General features: G+C 43.4%; 1 protein-coding gene across 3 annotated transcripts in view; it reads right to left on the reverse strand.

The window, feature by feature from the left end:
- Window positions 1–506: 506 nt before the first annotated feature.
- The window catches only part of ATF1 (activating transcription factor 1), a 61,693-nt gene continuing 42,485 nt past the window's right edge, over window positions 507–19,714 (reverse strand). The window contains exons 4-7 of one of the 3 annotated variants that reach the window (XM_051846304.3): window positions 16,968–17,098; window positions 10,407–10,586; window positions 10,164–10,323; window positions 507–2,033 (exon numbers count right to left, since the gene is read on the reverse strand). In XM_051846304.3, coding sequence (XP_051702264.1) covers window positions 1,889–2,033; window positions 10,164–10,323; window positions 10,407–10,586; window positions 16,968–17,098 — 616 coding nt within the window. In that variant the 3' untranslated portion in view covers window positions 507–1,888. Of the gene's footprint in view, window positions 2,034–6,595; window positions 6,726–10,163; window positions 10,324–10,406; window positions 10,587–16,967; window positions 17,099–19,714 lie in introns of those variants that run through there. The other 2 variants (XM_089308325.1, XM_070052229.2) reach the window with 2 other exon arrangements.

Genomic DNA, 19,714 nt, shown 5'->3' on the forward strand with positions numbered 1-19,714 from the left:
CGTCTGGAGAGTAAACTCTTCCTCTCCCTCTCTAACTCTGCCTTTCACATCAGTAAATAAATCTTTATTAAGAAGACACTCTTCTGACACAACCCAGTGAGCATATACCTCCCTCTGCTCCTGAGGCCTCAGGGACACTGGCTGAGTTTACGGCTTTACACGCGGTATTAAGTGACGTTAGCGTTCTGGTGATCACACTTCAACAGCGGCAGCCAAGTCAACGTTGTCCTATTTTAAATGCCTTTTCAGTAACAGGATTCTACAGGGGGATCCATCATAAATGTATGAGTTAAAGACTGCCTATGTAACAGTCTCCTTTAACCATGAGTTAGCTGAGTTTACTCCAACTGGTCTGATGGAAACAAAAAATACAACCATAATCCTCCAGAACTAACTGCAAACGTACCTCATTAAAAAACTAGAACCGCTGTCATTAGTATCTTTAACACAGGCTATCAGTAAGCCTTCACCCACACATAAAGCATCACAGCTTACGTCCAGCAAACTTAATTTTATCAAATTCTTTTTAATTTCATGGACAATATGATACATATTGTATAGAAGCACACAATAGTTTCGCGGTACAATTTCAAAGTGTATACAAATTGGAATACAGAGAGGTTAAACACAGGTGTATGTACTGACAGCATTTCTCTTTAGATAAACTGCATATAAAACTTACAATGCAAATATTAGCCAATCTGAAAACTTCACTCTCATAATATAAAAATGATACTTTGAGATGCAAATTTTTTTACTAAACAAACTATATAAACATTTAAAATAATCATTAAAAACTCAATATTAGAATTTATAAAGATCAGCTATAAAAATATATTGGCAGTCACTTTTCTTATAAAGGTACCATTCACTACATTACAAAATAGTCTCTAACATAAAATTACCTTAATAATCGTACTATTTTAAGATCTGATAAACCTTACATTGACTATAAAATCCTCTTGGAAAAACTTTGGTATGCATCTTCAGGTTTTTTTAAAAATAATATATTTTAAGGGCCTGTAAACATTCCATTCTATTAAAGCACACAGAATAAGTAATGGATATTCAACTGCATACAGAATACAGAATCAAAAAAAATTTATTACATATTTGTAGAAAATCACCATTACCAGAGTAAGCAAGGACCAATTTAAAAACATTAAACTATTAAACAGTTTTCTTTCCATTCTGATAAAAAAAAAAAAGTTATAAAATCACCACACTCCATTCATGTACCTTAGATAGCTTTAGGACAAGACCTCAAAATGGTTAACCCAGTTTCAAAAACCCTCTCAAGTCCAACAAATAAACTTTAAAAAAAAAAAAAAACAAACAAACAAACAAAAAAAAAACACAAAAAACCTCACTTAAAAGACCTGACAATGGAACAAGCATATATAATCATAAAACATAATTTATCTTTTAGTAATGTACTAAGGTTTTCTTTTACAATTGTAATTTAGAATTTATTGGCAAAATCACACACACACACACACACACACACACACACAACTGAAAAAAAGGTAAATTTCAGGAAACAATAAGAAATGCAAACCTATAGGGTAAATTGATTTATTTTTAAAAATTCAATTTACCATATTTCATCTTTTTTGTATTTCTGGGTTGACACCATTGTTATTTAGAAAATGCCTGCTTCTTGGTTCTTGAGTTTAATTTTTACACAGCTTCCAGTTGTGCCCAGAGCTTCCTTGAGGTTGTTTTCCACTTAATCCTGACGACACATCTCTTGCATAAGATATCTTTGTTGCAAAAACCTAAATAAAAAGCTTCACTTTTGACCTTTTAATTTATAAAACTCCGCTAAAAAGAAATCCATCTAATTTTTAGGCAAGTCCACAAAAATATTTTCTTTCTTTCTTAAGAATCAAACACTTTTATGGGAATAAAGATCTTTTAAAGTCTTTAACTCTTCTATCAGAGTTTTATTTTGATTCTCCAGAACTGCAACTCGATTCTCCAGGCATTTCACATACTCTTTCTTCTTTCTGCGACATTCTCGAGCAGCTTCTCTAAATATAAACATTTGTTTTGAATGTTAGAAAACAACTTTACATTCTTTAAATAGTAAATTTTCTTCTGTAATTTTACCTGGTCCCCTTTTCCCCCTCATTTGAAAACTTAAGGTATTACCTACATACAGCAAAGTAAACAGATCTTAAGAGTAGAATTCAACCAGTTCTGGCAAATGCCCATGCCTGCATCACCTGTACCCCTGGAGAGACGGCACATGTCCAATGCCGCAGGAGGTTCAGTCAGTGCTTTCCCAAGCAACCACTAGTCTGATTTTGTCACCGCAGCTCAGTTCTTCCTATTCTAGAACCTCAGGCAACAGTGTCAGTAGGTTCTCTTGTGTCTGGGTTGCCTTCCATTCAACATAGTTTTGAGGTTCACCCATGTTGTTGCATGCTGGTTTGTCCTTTATATTGTTGAATGCATTCCACTGTGTAAATATAAATTATTTATGTATTCTCTTGGGCTATTTCTAGCGTTAGCTGCCATGCATGTTGTGTGCCAATCTTTTTGTAGATTTAGGTTTCATTTCTCTTGAATAAATACCAGAGAGTAAAATTTAAGGGTCTTCTGGTTAATTGTTCACATAACTTCTTCAATTTCTGGTTATTAAGTCTGAATTATAAACAATACTTGAGGGGCCAGTGCTGTGGCATAGTGGGCTAAGCCTCCACCAGCAGCGTTCCACTTCCGATCTATCTCTCTGCTGTGGCCTGGGGAAGCAGTGGAAGATGGCCAAGTCCTTGGGCCCCTGCACCTGCATGGGAGACCTGGAAGAAGCTCCTGGCTCCTGGCTTCGGATCGGCTCAGCTCCAGGCGTGTGGCCATTTGGAGAGTGAACCAGTGGATGGATGGAAGACATCTTTCTCTGTCTCTCCATCTCACTGTCAGTAACTCTACCTCTCAAATAAATAAAATCTTTTAAAAAATTTTTAAAAAGAAAGAAAACCCATGTGTTTAAAAAAATAAAAATAAAAACAGTGCTTGAGCCAACACTCAGTTCTGTGAGATCCTCTTAGAACACTTCTGGGAAGGCACATCAAGTTACCCAGTATCTATAAAGAGGTGGATGCTACCTTTGGCTTTTTATACCATATATGTAAATCTGAATTGCAACACGTTCTACACATGCTGTTTTAACGATCTTTCTGTTAGTACACAGATCTCTATTTTTCAAGGCAGTGCGTAGGACCTGTAATTATTAACCAACACCTCCCAGAAAGACTTCCAAGAGGCCTCCAGTGAATATCCTATACATGTCCCCTGTCATATATAATGTGGGGTCTCAAACTATATGCATTTAAATCAAGAGATGCTGCCAAATTTCCTTCCAGGGCATCTACCAATGTATATCCTTCTCAGCACTACACTCGGAATATCTGCTTCTCTTCACTTTCTCTAATTTCTGATGTTATAAAAATTACAAAATTTTTGTCTAATGGCTACAAACTTGTATCTTCTTGCTTTAATTCCCATTTCTTGATTATGCAAAAAGTCTGATGTGATTTCATGTTTGTAGGCTATGTATTTTTTTCTTTTCTTAGATCTCACATTTATTTACAGAAATAAATCTATTTATATACCTATTACATTTGGCTGTACAGATACAGGTAGGACTGTATAAGCTATAATTCTTTCTCTATATATAGATCTCTATCTATAGATCTATATATCTATCTATAGATCTCTATCTATATCGATATCTATATATATATCTATAGATCTATAGATCTTTATCGATACAAATATATACATCTATATATATATCTATATCGATATAGATATATAGACACCTATATATAGTTGTATATATAGATCTATGGATCTATAGATCTAGATATATATAGAGATAGATGCAAATATTTTTCACAGGTAAAAGACATAGTTTTAAGCTTGTTATGGTATCTTGTCACACCGAAGCAGACCTGCTGAGTCAAAGACTATGTATTATAAAACTTCAATTTTGGGGCTGGTGCTGTGACGTAGTGGGTAAAGCCACCATCTACAGTGCCAACATCCCACATGGGTGCTGATTTGAGACCTGGCTGCTCCACTTCTGATCCAGCTCTCTGCTATGGCCTGGGAAAGCAGTGGAAGATGGCCCAAGTCCTTGGGCCCCTGCACCCATGTGGGAGACCCAAAAGAAGTTCTTGGCTCCTGGCTTCGGATCAGCGCAGCTTCAGCCATTGCAGTCAATTAGGGAGTGAACCAGTGGATGGAAGATCTCTCTCTCTCTCTCTCTCTCTCTCTCTCTCTCTTTCTGCCTCTCCTTCTCTGTTTAACTCTTTCAAGTAAAATAAATAAATCTTAAAAAAAAAAAAAACAATTTCCCTCACTAATGTACGTGAAATACCTTTTCTCTATGTACTCAATGGCAGTCACTTTTGAGTTTCTGCCGTGTGACATCTTGTTAATTATTTCACTACTTATGAGGACGAGCATATTTTTCAAGAGTGCATTGGTCTGGTTTTTTGTAAATGTGCAATTCACTTACACTTGCTCATTTATCTATCAACTAGGTTGTCTTTCTAGTGGTTTCCTTTTTTTTTAAGATTTACTTTTATTTATTTGAAAGAGTTAGAGAGAGAGGTAGAGACAGAGAGAGAGGTCTTCCATCTGCTGGTTCACTCCCCAATTGGCCACAATGGCCACAGCTGTGCCGATCTGAAGCCAGGAGCTTCTTCCAGGTCTCCCATGTGGGTACAGGGGCCCAAGGACTTGGGCCATCTTTTACTGTTTTCCCAGGCCACAGCAGAGAGCTGGATTGGAAGAAGAGCAGCCAGAGGCCGGCGCCGCGGCTCACTAGGCTAATCCTCCACCTTGCGGCGCCGGCACACCGGGTTCTAGTCCCGGTCAGGGCGCCAGATTCTGTCCCGGTTGCTCCTCTTCCAGGCCAGCTCTCTGCTGTGGCCAGGGAGTGCAGTGGAGGATAGCCCAAGTACTTGGGCCCTGCACCCCATGGGAGACCAGGAGAAGCACCTGGCTCCTGCCATCGGATCAGCGCGGTGCGCCGGCCCTGGTGGCCATTGGAGGGTGAACCAATGGCAAAGGAAGACCTTTCTCTCTGTCTCTCTCTCTCACTGTCCACTCTACCTGTCAAAAAAAGAAAAAGAGCAGCCAGGACTAGAAGTGGTGCCCATATGGGATGCCAGCGCTTCAGGCCAGGGCGTTAACCTGCTGTACCACAGAGCCGGCCCCCACCCCCCATTTTTTTAAATAAAGATTTATTTGTTTATTTGAAAGGCAGAGTTACAGACAGGCAGAGAGTGAGTGAGAGAGAGAAGCCTTCCATCCGCTAGTCCACCCCCAAGACGGCCGCAATGCTGGAGCTGCGCTGATCCGAAGACTGGCATGGCAGCTAGGCTGTCACTTGGGATGCCTATGTCCCATAACGAGTGCCCGGTTTGCATCCTGGCTGTTGTTTCCAGTCCAGCTTCCTGCTAACACACTATCTAGGAGGCCTCAGGTATTGGCTAAAGTACTTGGGTCCCTGCCAATTTTATGGAAGATCTGGATTGAGTTCTGGGCTCTGACTTAAGTCTAGCTTAGCCCTGGCTGTTACAGGCACTTGGAGTGTGAACCAGTGGATACAGATCTCTGCCTGTCTCTCTGCCTAAGAAACAAAACAGGGGTCCAACTTAATTTCATTCAAGTGTGGGGCTAGTTGTATCAACATCGTTAGTCAAAACTAAAGCAACCTTGCAAATGTACTTAATAGCAAAGAAGGTACTTCTGAGCTGCGCCATATTTAATAACATTACTCTCTATTCTTGTGCAGATACCAAGATACCCACGGCTGATTTTGATGTTACTGGATTATTTCAGTGCCTAATAAAACAATGGGGCCGGCGCTGTGCTGTACAGGGTTAGGCCACCACCTGCAGTGCCAGCATCTCACATGAGTGCCAGCTGGAATCCTGGCTGCTCCTCTTCTGATTCAGCTCCTTGCTAACGGCATAGGAGAGCAGCAGAGGACGGCCCACGTCCTTGGACCCTTAAATCCATGTGGGAAACTTAGAAGAAGCTACCAGCTCTTGGCTTCAGATCGGCCCAGCACTGGCCATTGTGGCCATTTGGGGAGTGAACCAGCGGATAGAAGACCTCTCTCTCTCTCTCTCTAATTCTGCCTTTCAAATAATAAATAAATAAATTTAAAAAATAAAACAAGTAACCTCTTTCTCTTCTTGAATACTTATTTCTTCCATGTAGACTCTCAGCTTATTTTGTCTACTTCCTTAACAATGTATAGATTCTAGTTTGAACTACACTGAATTTACATGCAAAATCTGAAAGAACTGATACTCAATATTAACTGTCTCTCTCTTAAACAATATATTTCAGTATATTTCCTAATTGTTCAGATACAGTTTTAGTTACAAGATTTTTTAAATGGATTTTAAGCCTTTCCTATTAAATTCTTCCTAGGTATTTCACATTTTGTCATTAATATGGATGCAGTATTATTTCCCACTGTTATTTTCAAGATGGTTACAAACAGCAGCAGAACACCTGTGATGGCTGACTTTGTGGGTTAACTTGACAGGGCCAAGGGATGCCCAGGAGAGCCGGTAAAGCATTACTTCTGGGCATATCTGCGGGGGAGCTTCCAGAAGGGATTAGTATTTGAATGTGTAAGTAAAGAAGATCCACCCTCACCATTGTGGGTGGCCATCATCCAATCCGCTGAGGGCCTGAATAGAACAAAAAAGCAGAGGCAAGGTGAATTCTCAAGACCTGAGCTGGACACTCCTGGTTTCCTGGTGTTGGCCATCAGCAGCACTCGTGTTTCCTTGACCTTTAGATTCTGGGACTTACACCTGTGCCCCTGTCCCCACCCCTGATCAGCCTTGGGCTGAGCTACAAAACTGGCTATCCATATTATTATGGAAAGGGATATTATGGGGTTTCTCAGTATATAATCTGGTGAGCCATCTGTTTCTCTGGAAAATCCTAACGTCTTACTAAATTTACTTAAAAATCACTGTGGATTCTAAACATTTGTTTCTTATGAAGCAGTATACACATAAAAAAGCCCATGTGGTACGGATATATGTTAGGAAGCACAGCAAATAAAATGAGGGTGAATACGTGCAATACTCAAGAGGACACATCACATGTACGGGGAGGCAGCCCTCGGTACTCTGGTCTCCGGCTCATCAGCAATCACTAGTTTCAACTCTCTGCTCACGGTCACAGCTCTAGTACGTAGGTCTGACTCCACACAGTAAATCATCTTTGGTTTCCTAATTTTCCAAGATCATAAAATATGACACTTTATATATTGTTGTAAGTTCTTTCTTTCACTTAACTTTCATTTTTCTAAGCTTTATTCATGTTGAAATGACCACTCAATCCTTACAAATGGAAAGTACTGCATAGTATAAAATCAGTCCCAACTTCTGCATCCATTCTTTTATCAACGGATATTTGGGTTGTTCCCTGATTTTTGCTATAAACATCTTATGCATACTTCTGCAAGTCTCTCAGTCACATACAAAGCAGTCAAGTCATAAGATATCCAGGTCACCTGCACAAGGTAAGGCCTAATTCATTTCCAAAGTGATTGTGTCAGGCCCATAGCAGTATCTAAGTTCTGTGGTTCTAAATCCTGACAACTCCTCTTTACACTTTAAAATGCTTGCCAGCTGGGTTGGTATAAGTAGTATCTAAGTGTGTGGTATTTATTTGCATTTCTTTGATTGCTCTTTTGTATGGTTATTAACCATTCATATATTTTGCTATGCCTTTTTTTTTTCCCTTATTGATTCACAAGGTCTTTGTATTGTTTTCAAAAAAAATCTTTTGCTGGTTAGGTAAGTTACAAGTATCTTCCATAGACCTACAGTTTGTATTTTCATTCCCCTTATGTTATCTTTTTATGAACAGAAGTTATTCATTTCAGTGCAAAATTAATTCATGTTTCTTTTAATTTTTATGTATGTATTTGTCCTCCTTAAGAAATCAAATATAGGATGATATACTTTCACTTAAAAGGTATTTTGTCTTTTTTTTTTTTTTGACAGGCAGAATTAGATAGTGAGACAGAGAGAGACAGAGAGAAAGGTCTTCCTTCTGTTGGTTCATCCCCCAAATGGCCGCTACAGCCGGCACACCGTGCCGATCTGAAGCCAGGAGCCAGGTGCTTCCTCCTGGTCTCCCATGCGGGTGCAGAGCCCAAGTCTTGGGCCATCCTCCACTGCCTTCCCGGGCCACAGCAGAGAGCTGGCCTGGAAGAGGAACAACCGGGGCAGAACCGGCAACGCAGCAGGGACTAGAACCCTGGGTGCCGGCACCGCAGGCGGAGGATTAGCCTAGTGAGCTGAGGCGCCAGCATCACTTAAAGGTTTTAAAATTTCATCTTGTAGGCCGGCGCCACGGCTCAACAAGCTAATCCTCCGCCTAGCAGCGCCGGTACACTGGGTTTTAGTCCCGGTCAGGGCGCTGGATTCTGTCCTGGTTGCCCCTCTTCCAGGCCAGCTCTCTGCTATGGTCTGGGAGTGCAGTGGAGGATGGCCCAAGTGCTTGGGCCCTGCACCCCATGGGAGACCAGGAGAAGCACCTGGCTCCTGCCTTTGGATCAGCGTGGTGCGTCGGCCACAGCGCGCCGGCCGTGGCGGCCATTGGAGGGTGAACCAACGGCAAAAGGAAGACCTTTCTCTCTGTCTGTCTCTCTCACTGTCCACTCTGCCTGTCAAAAAAAAAAAAGAAAAAATTCATCTTGTATATTTAAGTTTATAATCCATCTGGAATGATTCCTGTATAAAGTGTGAGGAAGAAGTCCAGTATGTGTTCATGTGTGAGTTACCAATCGCCTAGCATCATTTGCTGAGTCCAACTACCTGCCCTGTCGTATCAGTGCCTCCTGTGTTCACAGATCTACTTCTGGGTTCTCTATTCTATTTCATTACTCATTTTGTTTATTTCTCTTTTAAACTGTTTATTTTCACTTTATTTTAAAGGCAGAAAGAGAGTTCTTACATCCATGGGTTCAGTCCCCAAATACCTACAGTAACCAGGCCTAAAGCCAGGGCTGCATGGGTTCAGACACCACTTGGGACACCCAAGCCTATACTGCAGTGCCTGGTGCTGGTCCTGGCTCCCTGGCTTCCTGATGGCTCAAGTACTTGAGATCCTGCCACCCACACTCAGCTCCCGGCTCCAGGCTTCAGCCTGGCCCAGCAGTAGCTCTTGTAGGGTTGTGAGCATTTGAGGAGGGAACCAAAAGATGCAAAATCTCCCTCTCGGTCTCTCTTTCAAAATGGACTGAAACTATAAAAATATGTATTTTTAAAGCCAGGAGCCAAGAACTCAATCTGGGTCTCCCACATGGGTGGCTGGGACCCAAGTACTTGAGTTGTCACCCACTGCCTCCCAGGGTGCACACTAACAGGACACTGGACGGGAAGCAGAGGTGGGACAGAACCCAGGCACTCTGATTTAGAATGTGGGTGTCCCAGGGTGTCTCTGCTGCATGAATTCAAATAATGTTTACTTTTTTTTCTGTTTTAGTAAACTGGAAAAAGATTCCTGGACAATGATATAGAAAATAACTATAATTTATAGTTATTCTTGTGGCCATTTTAGGCAGAGGAATACATCTTTGCCAACATTGCTAGTATTATATTTTCCTTCCCAATTTTTATTATAGTCGCTGGTCCTTGATGATTTTCAAAGTATCTTTTTTTCTTTAAAAATTAGACATACTTCTTTCCTTCCTCCATCAGATAACTCAAGACTTTACAAGTCTCACTTTATAGTTTGCTGTTTCTGCGAACTCTTCCTCCTTTTCAGGAAGGATAACTCCTTTCGGGAGTTATCTAAAACTTCGAACTTTGAAACCTGGATCCCTGAGTTTAAAACTCTGTGAGCCCATTAAGAACAGACTGCTGTGTGAAAAGCTTTGCTTAAGATTGCTATATCCAAGGACACGGTACAACTGGGAGAACGCTCTGTCATCTGTGGAGCAGCAGGACTCGCCCATCCACTGGAAATGAATTTAACCCAGCACTGAGGAAAATAAAGCCTCCCTCCGGGCTTATAATGAGACGATTCTAACTAACATCAGGTTGTGTCTCGAGATCTGCAAGAACATTACCCACCCCAGCAGTGAGTGCAGTTTGGCCACCTACCTGTTTTTCATGAGCCGTATTTCTCTCTTCAACTGAGGGTCATCTGTCTTAGTTGTCTGAGACGTCAGCGTCACAGGAGATGTCATCACCACAGCCTGTGGCAGTGAAGTCGCCGAGGGCGTGGTCCGGATCTGGTAGGTCTGCATATCTCCTGAGGCTGCTGTATGGGCCAAAATGCGAGTTAATCGACGAGCCTCGGAAGGGCCTCTGAGAAGCCTTCTATGGACAGCCAAACATACTTACTCTGTACAACCACCTGGTTGCTGGGCACAAGTATTTGCTGTCCGTCCGAGGTCTGTGCGTACTGCAGAATTGTACCTTGCTGAGTGCTGCCTGAATTGGTCATGGGCAACGTCTGCAGTCCCTGTACTCCGTCTGCGCCTGGACTGGCCAACTGTAAGGCTCCATTCGGGGCAATGGCAACTTCAACCAGAGAGAGAAAACAGCCATTATAAGGCTATAAATATACCAGCTCAAAGAAGTGGCAAAGAAACAGAAACAAAGAAAACTGAACACTGGAAAACACAAACACTCTTAAAGCAGGCTTGAATGCACTTCTACTCCTAACTGTTGACTGCTTTAAGTAAACTATATATAAAAGAAATAAAACGCCATTTTAAAAAAAGAAGCACCACCCTGAATTAAGTCTCATACTGTATGATAACACTGGTTAAAAATAGCAGACTTTGGGTGCTCAGCCCTCTGCCTCTCTGCTGAGTCGCCCGCCTGCCTGGCCAGGTGTACTCTCTCCACTCAACCATGTAACCTCACTCCTCCCCACCCCCCCAGTCCGAGTGACTGGGCACCCTCTGGAGAGGTGCCCATCCATCCTTACGGATGTCCCTTCCCTAATAAACCTTGCTATTTTACCTCCCACTAAAAAAATAAAAAATAAAAAAATAAAAATAGCAGACTTTGGAATCCATGGGAACACTCCATGCTAACTGCTAACGTTGTCACGGCAAATCTGGGGCATTAGGAAAGGATACCAGTGTCTGACTGTCCAGGAAAATGAGAAAGAACTGAAAAGTTACAATGTTTGCCTATAAGCATTATAAAGATTGTAACTTTAAAATATTCTGGATAAAATTTGCCTACGGAAAAAAATTTCAAATAGAATAAAAGCTTATATAATGCTTCTTAGCCTGCTGTCCAGTGCTACCACTGATGAATATTTGAGAAATATAAACTATTCATTCATTTCCTATGAAAATTAGCGATAAAGTTATCAGAAAGCTACCACACAGATCACATTACTTAGTTCCCTGTAAACACTTTTTACATGCGTTGGTGCTTTCTCGGCAGCCCAGACATGACATATCCATAAGACATGGCAGCTAGCGCCGTGGCTCAATAGGCTAATCCTCCGCCTTGCGGCGCCGGCACACCGGGTTCTAGTCCCGGTTGGGGTGCAGGATTCTGTCCCGGTTGCCCCTCTTCCAGGCCAGCTCTCTGCTGTGGCCAGGGAGTGCAGTGGAGGATGGCCCAGGTGCTTGGGCCCTGCACCCCATGGGAGACCAGGAGAAGCACCTGGCTCCTGCCTTTGGATCAGCGCGATGCGCTGGCCGCACCGCGCCGGCCACGGTGGCCATTGGAGGGTGAACCAACGGCAAAAGGAAGACCTTTCTCTCTGTCTCTCTCTCACTGTCCACTCTGCCTGTCAGAAAAAAAAAAAAAGAAAAAGACATGGCCAAACAGAAAACACTTTAGCATTTTGCACTTCCCACATAATAAATAAACCCCTTTTAGAGTCTGATGCCTCATCTCCGTACCCTCTTTCCAGATTATAATTATGCAACACTTTGTTTTCCTTTTTATGATTTGGCTAGCAGGAAACCAAATCACACTTGTGAGTGTGTGTTTTAAGTAAAAATGATTTTTTTCAGGCGTTTCTAATCATCCTCCTACTGCCACACACAAATATTCTCATTTAGGAGGCCACTTTAAAAAGTTTCTGGAAAAATGGAATTAAAAGACTTTATTATAGTACAAAAATGTTTAAACCCTATGCAGTTTTTTCATAATATGCAATTTCCATTAACTTACTTTTTTTAAAAAAATAAGAATATTTTATTTTATTTTATTTTTATTTTTGACAGGCAGAGTGGACAGTGAGAGAGAGAGACAGAGAGAAAGGTCTTCCTTTTGCCGTTGGTTCACCCTCCAATGGCCGCCGCGGCCGGCGTGCTGCGGCCGGCGCACCGTGCTGATCCAATGGCAGGAGCCAGGAGCCAGGTGCTTTTCCTGGTCTCCCATGGGGTGCAGGGCCCAAGCACCTGGGCCATCCTCCACTGCACTCCCTGGCCACAGCAGAGGGCTGGCCTGGAAGAGGGGCAACCGGGACAGAATCCGGCGCCCTGACCAGGACTAGAACCCGGTGTGCCGGCACCGCTAGGCGGAGGATTAGCCTAGTGAGCCGCGGCGCCGGCTAAAAATAAGAATATTTTTAAGAGGGGGAGGGGGAGGGGGAGGGGAGAGGGAGACAAATGTCTTCCATTCCCTGGTTCACTCCCTAAATGGTTGCAATGGTAAGAGCTTGGCTGATCTGAAGCCAGGAGCCAGGAGCTTCTTCTGGGTCTCCCACACAGGTACAGGGACCCAAGGACTTGGGCCATCTTCTACTGCTTTCTCAGGCCATAACCAAGAGCAGGATCAGAAGTGGAGCAGCTGGGACTCAAACCGGCGCCCATAGTGGATGCCTGCACTTGCAGGCAACAGCTTTACCAGATGCGTCACAGCACCAGTCTCTCCATTAACTTTCTGAAAACTTTTCATGCATGGAGTTCAAAAACTTTTGCACCAAAATAAACTTTTAGTTGCGTTTTCCCAGAAGTTTTGGAAATACTTTCATGTGACTTTAAATACAAAGACTCATTACAAATTTCCAGATGCAGAAATTCGCGGTTTTATTAGTTACAGTGTTTTACTGCCACATACATATGTCAACATAAAGTTCATGGGAAGGGCTGCTGTTGTGGCACAGCAGGTTAAGAACTAGCCTGATACAGCGGCATCCCATATGGGTGCCAGATGGAGTCCCAGCTGCCCTACTTCCAATCTAGCTCCCTGCTAATGCGCCTGGGAAAGCAGCAGAAAATGGCCCCAAATGCTTGGGTCCCTGCATCCAGGTGGGAGACCTAGAAGAAGTTACGGCTGGCTGGCGCCACAGCTCACTAGGCTAATCCTCCGCCTTGCGGCACCGGCACACCGGGTTCTAGTCCTGGTCGGGGTGCCGGATTCTGTCTCGGTTGCCCCTCTTCCAGGCCAGCTCTCTGCTGTGGCCAGGGAGTGCAGTGGAGGATGACCCAAGTGCTTGGGCCCTGCACCCCATGGGAGACCAGGAGAAGCACCTGGCTCCTGCCATCAGATCAGCGCGGTGCGCTGGCCACAGCACGCCAGCCGTGGCGGCCACTGGAGGGTGAACCAACAGAAAAAGGAAGACCTTTCTCTCTCTCTCTCTCTCTCACTGTCCATTCTGCCTGTCAAAAAAAAAAAAAAAAAAAAAAGAAAAAGAACAAAAAAAGATGTAAGTTAGGAACAGAAGGAGAGATTATAAACAGGCAGCACAAGAGAATTCTTGGGCTAAGGAACTAATAAGCCTTGGTTGTGCTAGTGCTTCACAACTCAACGTCTGTCAAATGCTTATTGACCTCTTTCACTGTACAAAATTCACACAAGAAATATTCTAAAGATTTATTTATTTATTTGAAAGTCAGAGTTACACAGAGAGAGGAGAGGCAGAGAAAGTGAGAGTGAGAGTGAGAGTGAGAGAGAGAGAGGTCTTCCATCTGCTGCTTCACTCCCCAATTGGCCGCAACTGCCACAGCTGCACGGATCCGAAGCCAGGAGCCAGGAGCTCCTTCTGGATCTCCCACGTGCATCTTGGGCCATCTTCTACTGCTTTCCCAGGCCATAGCAGAGAGCTGGATTGGAAGTGGAGCAGCCGGGTCTCAAATTGGCGCCCATATGGGATGCCGGCGCTTCAGGCCAGGGCATTAACCCACTGTACCATAGTGCCAGACAAGAAATACCCTCAAAGAATCCTCAGAAAAATTCTGAAAAAACTCAACCAATATGCAATGATTTTGTTTGCAACTCATATACAGATGATAAATAAAAAAGAAACCTATGTACATATTAAACACTGCTTTCATCCTACACCAAACTCCGATATCAGTGAGCTAAAGACAAATTTAGGGGCCGGCACTGTGGCTCAGTGGGTTAAAGCCGAGGTCTGCAGTGCCAGTTCGAGTACCAGCTGTTCCACTTTCAATCTACCTCTCTGTTAATGGGCCTGGGAAAGCAGCAAAAGATGGCCCAAGCGCTTGGGCCCCTGCACCCATGTGGGAGACCTGGAAGAAGCTCCTAGCTCCTGGCTTAGGATCAGCTCAGCTCTGGCTATTGGGGCCATTTGGAAAGTGACCCAGTGGATGGAAGACCTCTCTCTCTCTGTCTCTGTAACTCTACCTTTCCAATAAATAAATAAATCTTTTTTTTTTTTTTTTTTTTTTTTTTTTGACAGGCAGAGTGGATACTGAGAGAGAGAGATAGAGAGAAAGGTCTTCCTTTTTGCCATTGGTTCACACTCCAATGGCCGCCACGGCTAGCGCGCTGCAGGCGGCGCACCGCGCTAATCCAAAGGCAGGAGCCAGGTGCTTCTCCTGGTCTCCCATGGGGTGCAGGGCCCAAGTACCTGGGCCATCCTCCACTGCACTCCCTGGCCACAGCAGTGAGCTGGACTGGAAGAGGGGCAACCGGGACAGAATCCGGCGCCCCAACCGGGACTAGAACCCGGTATGCCGGCGCCGCTAGGTGGAGGATTAGCCTATTGAGCCGCGGCTCCAGCCTAAATAAATAAATCTAAAAAAAAAAAAAAAAAAAAAAAAAGGACAAACTTAAATATGTTAATCATATTAACTGGGTAAGCAGCTACCAAAAAATAAATTGGAATCCCTCAGACTTCTTACAACAAAACAAATATAAGATAAATAAAAGGTTTTAAAGCAAAAAGAAAAACAAACAAAACACTGAGAAAAATCTCAAAAACCGAAAGTCTTTATAAGCATTAATTTCCAATCCAGAAACCATCAAAGAAAACAAATTTGGGGGAAAAAAAGCACAAATTCATATGTTTATGTTTGCATGTGTTGGACAATTTGTTCACTTTCGTTGTACATGTGAAACTTTCCATTAAAAAACACCAGAAGCAAAACTAAAAACTGAATTTGAACTTGAAAACACAGAAGGCTAATTCATTACCTTGTTAGTTCTGCCAAATCTCATTTTAATATATCAAGAGACCCCATTTACAAGTTGTTCGGGGGAAACATTGTTCACACAGGTTACTGCCCTGTAGACAGCTGCTGAGTAAGACATGAGAGAAAGTACACGTCTGTCTGCGGCAGGTATTTCCTGTCCTAGCAGTGTCTCAGCTATGAGCTTTCCTTTCAAAGGCAAAGACCACACCTGCTTCCCTGCAGGCTCCCTGGCCCCAGCTGAGATGCTGCCCACCGGCAGGTGCTCCCGCTTCCTGAGGCTGGCTGTCTGCAGGCAGAGGTTCACTGCAGTCGCTCGGCCCCTGACGGCTACTGGTGGGCACAGTGCTGGTGGGCACGCTGTGAAGCACGCCGCACACCAACCTGAAACCCCTGTAACCCCAGACTGAAAAGTCCATGTTCGTGTTTAATTTGTTTATTATGTAACTAGTCAAAACGCTGATTTCCACCGGAATCAAGGTTACGCATGTAACTAACTGGCTAGCATCCAAGAGAGCAATTTGTTAAGAGGCTATGTAGTCTGGGGTAAATTGTATCTCTAGATACAGACAGACTAATTTTGAATCCTAGCTCCATCAACTTAAAAAATGGTATAATTTACCATACTTCAGGTACCATGTCTAATTTTTTGAGTCTCAGCTGCCTCATAAAATAACCTCGAAAAGTGGTAAGGAATAAATGAAATAACACTGAAAATGTACTTTGCCTTATTCCTGGCTCAAAATACTATCCTTTAATAATCATCGCTATTAGTCTGGCCTCAGAATCAGCCCTTAAGGCAGTCGGATATGGCTAAAGAGCCCATGAGAGTTTTTTAGGCATGCAAAGCCAAGACACTCTGGGGAAAAAAAAAAAAAAAAAAGAAGAAGAAGAAGACCTAAATGAAAGATCTCTGCGAGTGAGATCCCAGTGGAAAGAACAGGGCCATCAAAGAAGGAGGTACCTTCCTCTGAAGGAAGGAGAGAACTTCCACTTTGACTATGACCCTGGAATAAGAAGTCAGCGAACTCAAAAGGCTTCCATAGCCTTGGCAACTCATAACTAGAGCCTAGGGAGATTATTGATGCCATAAACAAGAGTGTCAAATTGTTAAATCAACAACAGGAGTCACTGTGTACTTACTTCTCATGTGGGATCTGTCCTTAATGTGTTGTCCAACATGAAGTAATGCTATAACTAGTACTAAAACAGTATTTTATACTTTGTGCTTCTGTGTGGGTGCAAACTGATGAAATCTTTACTTAATATACACTAAATTGATCTTCCGTATATAAAGATAATTGAAAATGAATCGATGTGAATGGAATGGGAGAGAGAGCGGGAGATGGGAGGGGTGCGAGTGGGAGGGAAGTTATGGGGGGAAAAAGCCATTGTAATCCATAAACTGTACTTTGGAAATTTCTATCTACTAAATAAAAGTTTAAAAAAAAAATCATCGCTATTGTCTATGGCCTTTCTACACACCACTTCTTCAAATGGAACAGCCTGTTTCTGTGTCTATCATGTGGGAATGGATCCTTATACATACTGTACTGTCCGCTGCTAGTCTGATAGATGGAAGTTGGAACAGACATAGAAGTAACAGCAGAAACTCCAGGGTTTTCTCCGTCTCCTTTTCTGCCTCGTGTATCTTCAGAAGAGAGGGCTTTCAAAATTTTTCTGTGAAGAACAGAACTCTATTAATGTTGGTAATATTTAGAACTTTATTGATGCTTAGCTTTTACAAGAAGAAACTCCTAAACCTTTCCCAATCTTGAGTTGAAAGTACAGCAATGTACTAGACAGCCAAATTCTCGTGTCAAGAGATACTTGTGTTTCGCACGTGTTACAATGCTGTGCCCCAGACTAGTTACATTTCAGTTTATGGCTACCTGAAAAGAGATAATGGTACACTGAACAGACACCCATACACACTGCCTCTCTATGTATAAGGCCTTGGGAGAAGTATGCAGTGTCTATGAGAGAGAAGGCATTTCATTAACTAACAAAATACTATTATTTTCTCATTAGTGTCTGTGACCTCCATTTCAGAAGATGACTTTTGTCACCCTTCACCTCTATAATGGAAGGGAACTCCACAGTTCTCGGAAAGAAACAGGATTAGACATACCACCATATTAAGTGCATGGAGTATCAGTGATAAATAAGATTGCTTACTTAAACAAAGACGTAAATGATACCCAGACTTGGTGCAATTTGGTTCATGACAGGAGTGAGGGAGGGAGAAGAATTCCTGCTAAAAAGAAAGGACTTCCCGGGGCAACGAGGGGCGTGGAGAAGCAGTAAGAAACGGACATCATTTGCTAGTGGAGAAAAAATAAAACTGAGATATTCACTCAAGATCCACAGTCACTGTAGAAAAAAACTTAAATACTTGGGTGAAAACAAGAAAAAAAGAATCCCAGGGCAGGCACTGTGGCAGCGGGGTAGGTATCATTCGGGATGCCCATGTCCCGTATCAGAGTGGGGGTTGGCTTGAGTGCTGGCTGGTCTGTTCCAATCCATATCCCTGCTAATGTGCCTGAATGCAGGTGGGAAGCAACAGAAGATAGCTTGAATACTTGAGGTTTCTTGCCTCCACCATGGGAGACCCGGATGGAATTCCTGGCTCTTGGCTTCTGTCTGGCCCAGCCCTGACTCTTGTGGCCATTTGGGGAGTGAACCAGCAGATGGATGATAGGTTTTTTTCTAATCGTAAATAAAATCTTACCAAAAAAATGATGCTTCCTGTTATTTATGTCAATATGTCAACCATCCAGCCCACGGAGAAATCCCTTTCCTCATATTCCTTACAACCTGGGTACCCACTACTTCCAAAAAGTAAACATCCCATCGTTGAACAGCTAAGAGTCCTTCCTCAGGCCCAAACTATAGGAAGTTAAGCCTAACCCAACTCGACATCCACACCAGTTGGCAGTATCTGACAACTGCTACGAGCCTTCTTTATTCTAGGCCGCATCCTGCAAGATCTTCCCGCGCCCCTCTGTAACATGCTGACCATCTTTCTCCAGGTTCAGCTCCTTTCTCTGAACAGTCTCTATGCTGAGAGACCACAGTAGGTTGTTGTCACACGTTTCACACAGAGAACAAGGGAGGTGGCAGTCCTATAGGGACCCTGTTGTAGATTTTCGTGGAATAGTCACAGTGGTTCTCAAACCTGCCGAAGTGTCAGAATCATCTAGAGAGGTTTGCTGAATCTAGAATTCCACCTGATGCCCCTAATGATTATGCTGGTCTGGGGCAGAGCACCAGAGTCCATTCAGCAAACTGCTCACACGACCTGACGCAGCCAGCCTAGCATGGGACTGTGCTGAGTCTTCCTCAATTTTAAATCACGAAACATCTTCAGCATAAAGTACAGAAAACACCTAAGTGCCACACCAAGACTCTCTACTTTGTCGTATTTGTTTCTGAGACTTTTACTAAGAATCCAGTTTCCAGATATACAAACTGTCACAATCAATGCCTTCCCCCACAAAGAAGTATCGCCTAAGGTGCTGTGTATCATTCCCACTCACAGCACTTGATACTCTGTACACTGCAGACAGAGATGTTACCTGCTATTGCTTTGTATTCTTCCTCATCTTCCGGACTTGGACTTACACAGTATCAAAGTGTAGTCTTTTTTTTTTTCTTTTTAAAAGATTTTACTTATTTACTTGAGAGGTAGAGTTACAGGCAGAGAGAGGGAGAGACAGAGAGAAATGTCTTCCATTCACTGATTCATTCTCAGATGGCCACAATGGCCGGAGCTGAACTGATCCACAGCCAGGAGCCAGAAGCTTCTTCCAGTACAGGGTCCGAAGCACTTGGGTCAGCTTCCACTGCTTTCCCAGGCCATAAGCAGAGAGCTGCGTCAGAATAGGAGCAGCAAGAACATGAACCAGTGCCCATATGGGATGCTGGCACCCTAGGCGGAGGCTTGACCTAATACACCACAGCACCAGCCCCTGATCTTTTTTCTTTTTTAAAGATTTATTTGGGGCCGGCGCCGCGGCTCACTAGGCTAATCCTCCACCTAGCGGCACCAGCACACCGGGTTCTAGTCCTGGTCGGGGCGCCGGATTCTTTCCTGGTTGCCCCTCTTCCAGGCCAGCTCTCTGCTGTGGCCTGGGAGTGCAGTGGAGGATGGCCCAAGTGCTTGGGCCCTGCACCCCATGGGAGACCAGGAGAAGCACCTGGCTCCTGCCTTCGGATCAGCGCGGTGCACCGGCCGCAGCACGCCAGCCATGGCGGCCATTTGAGTGTGAACCAACGGCAAAAGGAAGACCTTTC

Source organism: Oryctolagus cuniculus, chromosome 11 (assembly GCF_051225735.1).
Source record: "Oryctolagus cuniculus isolate XC-2025 breed Fujian yellow rabbit chromosome 11, ASM5122573v1, whole genome shotgun sequence".
NCBI classification, from domain to species: domain Eukaryota; kingdom Metazoa; phylum Chordata; class Mammalia; order Lagomorpha; family Leporidae; genus Oryctolagus; species Oryctolagus cuniculus.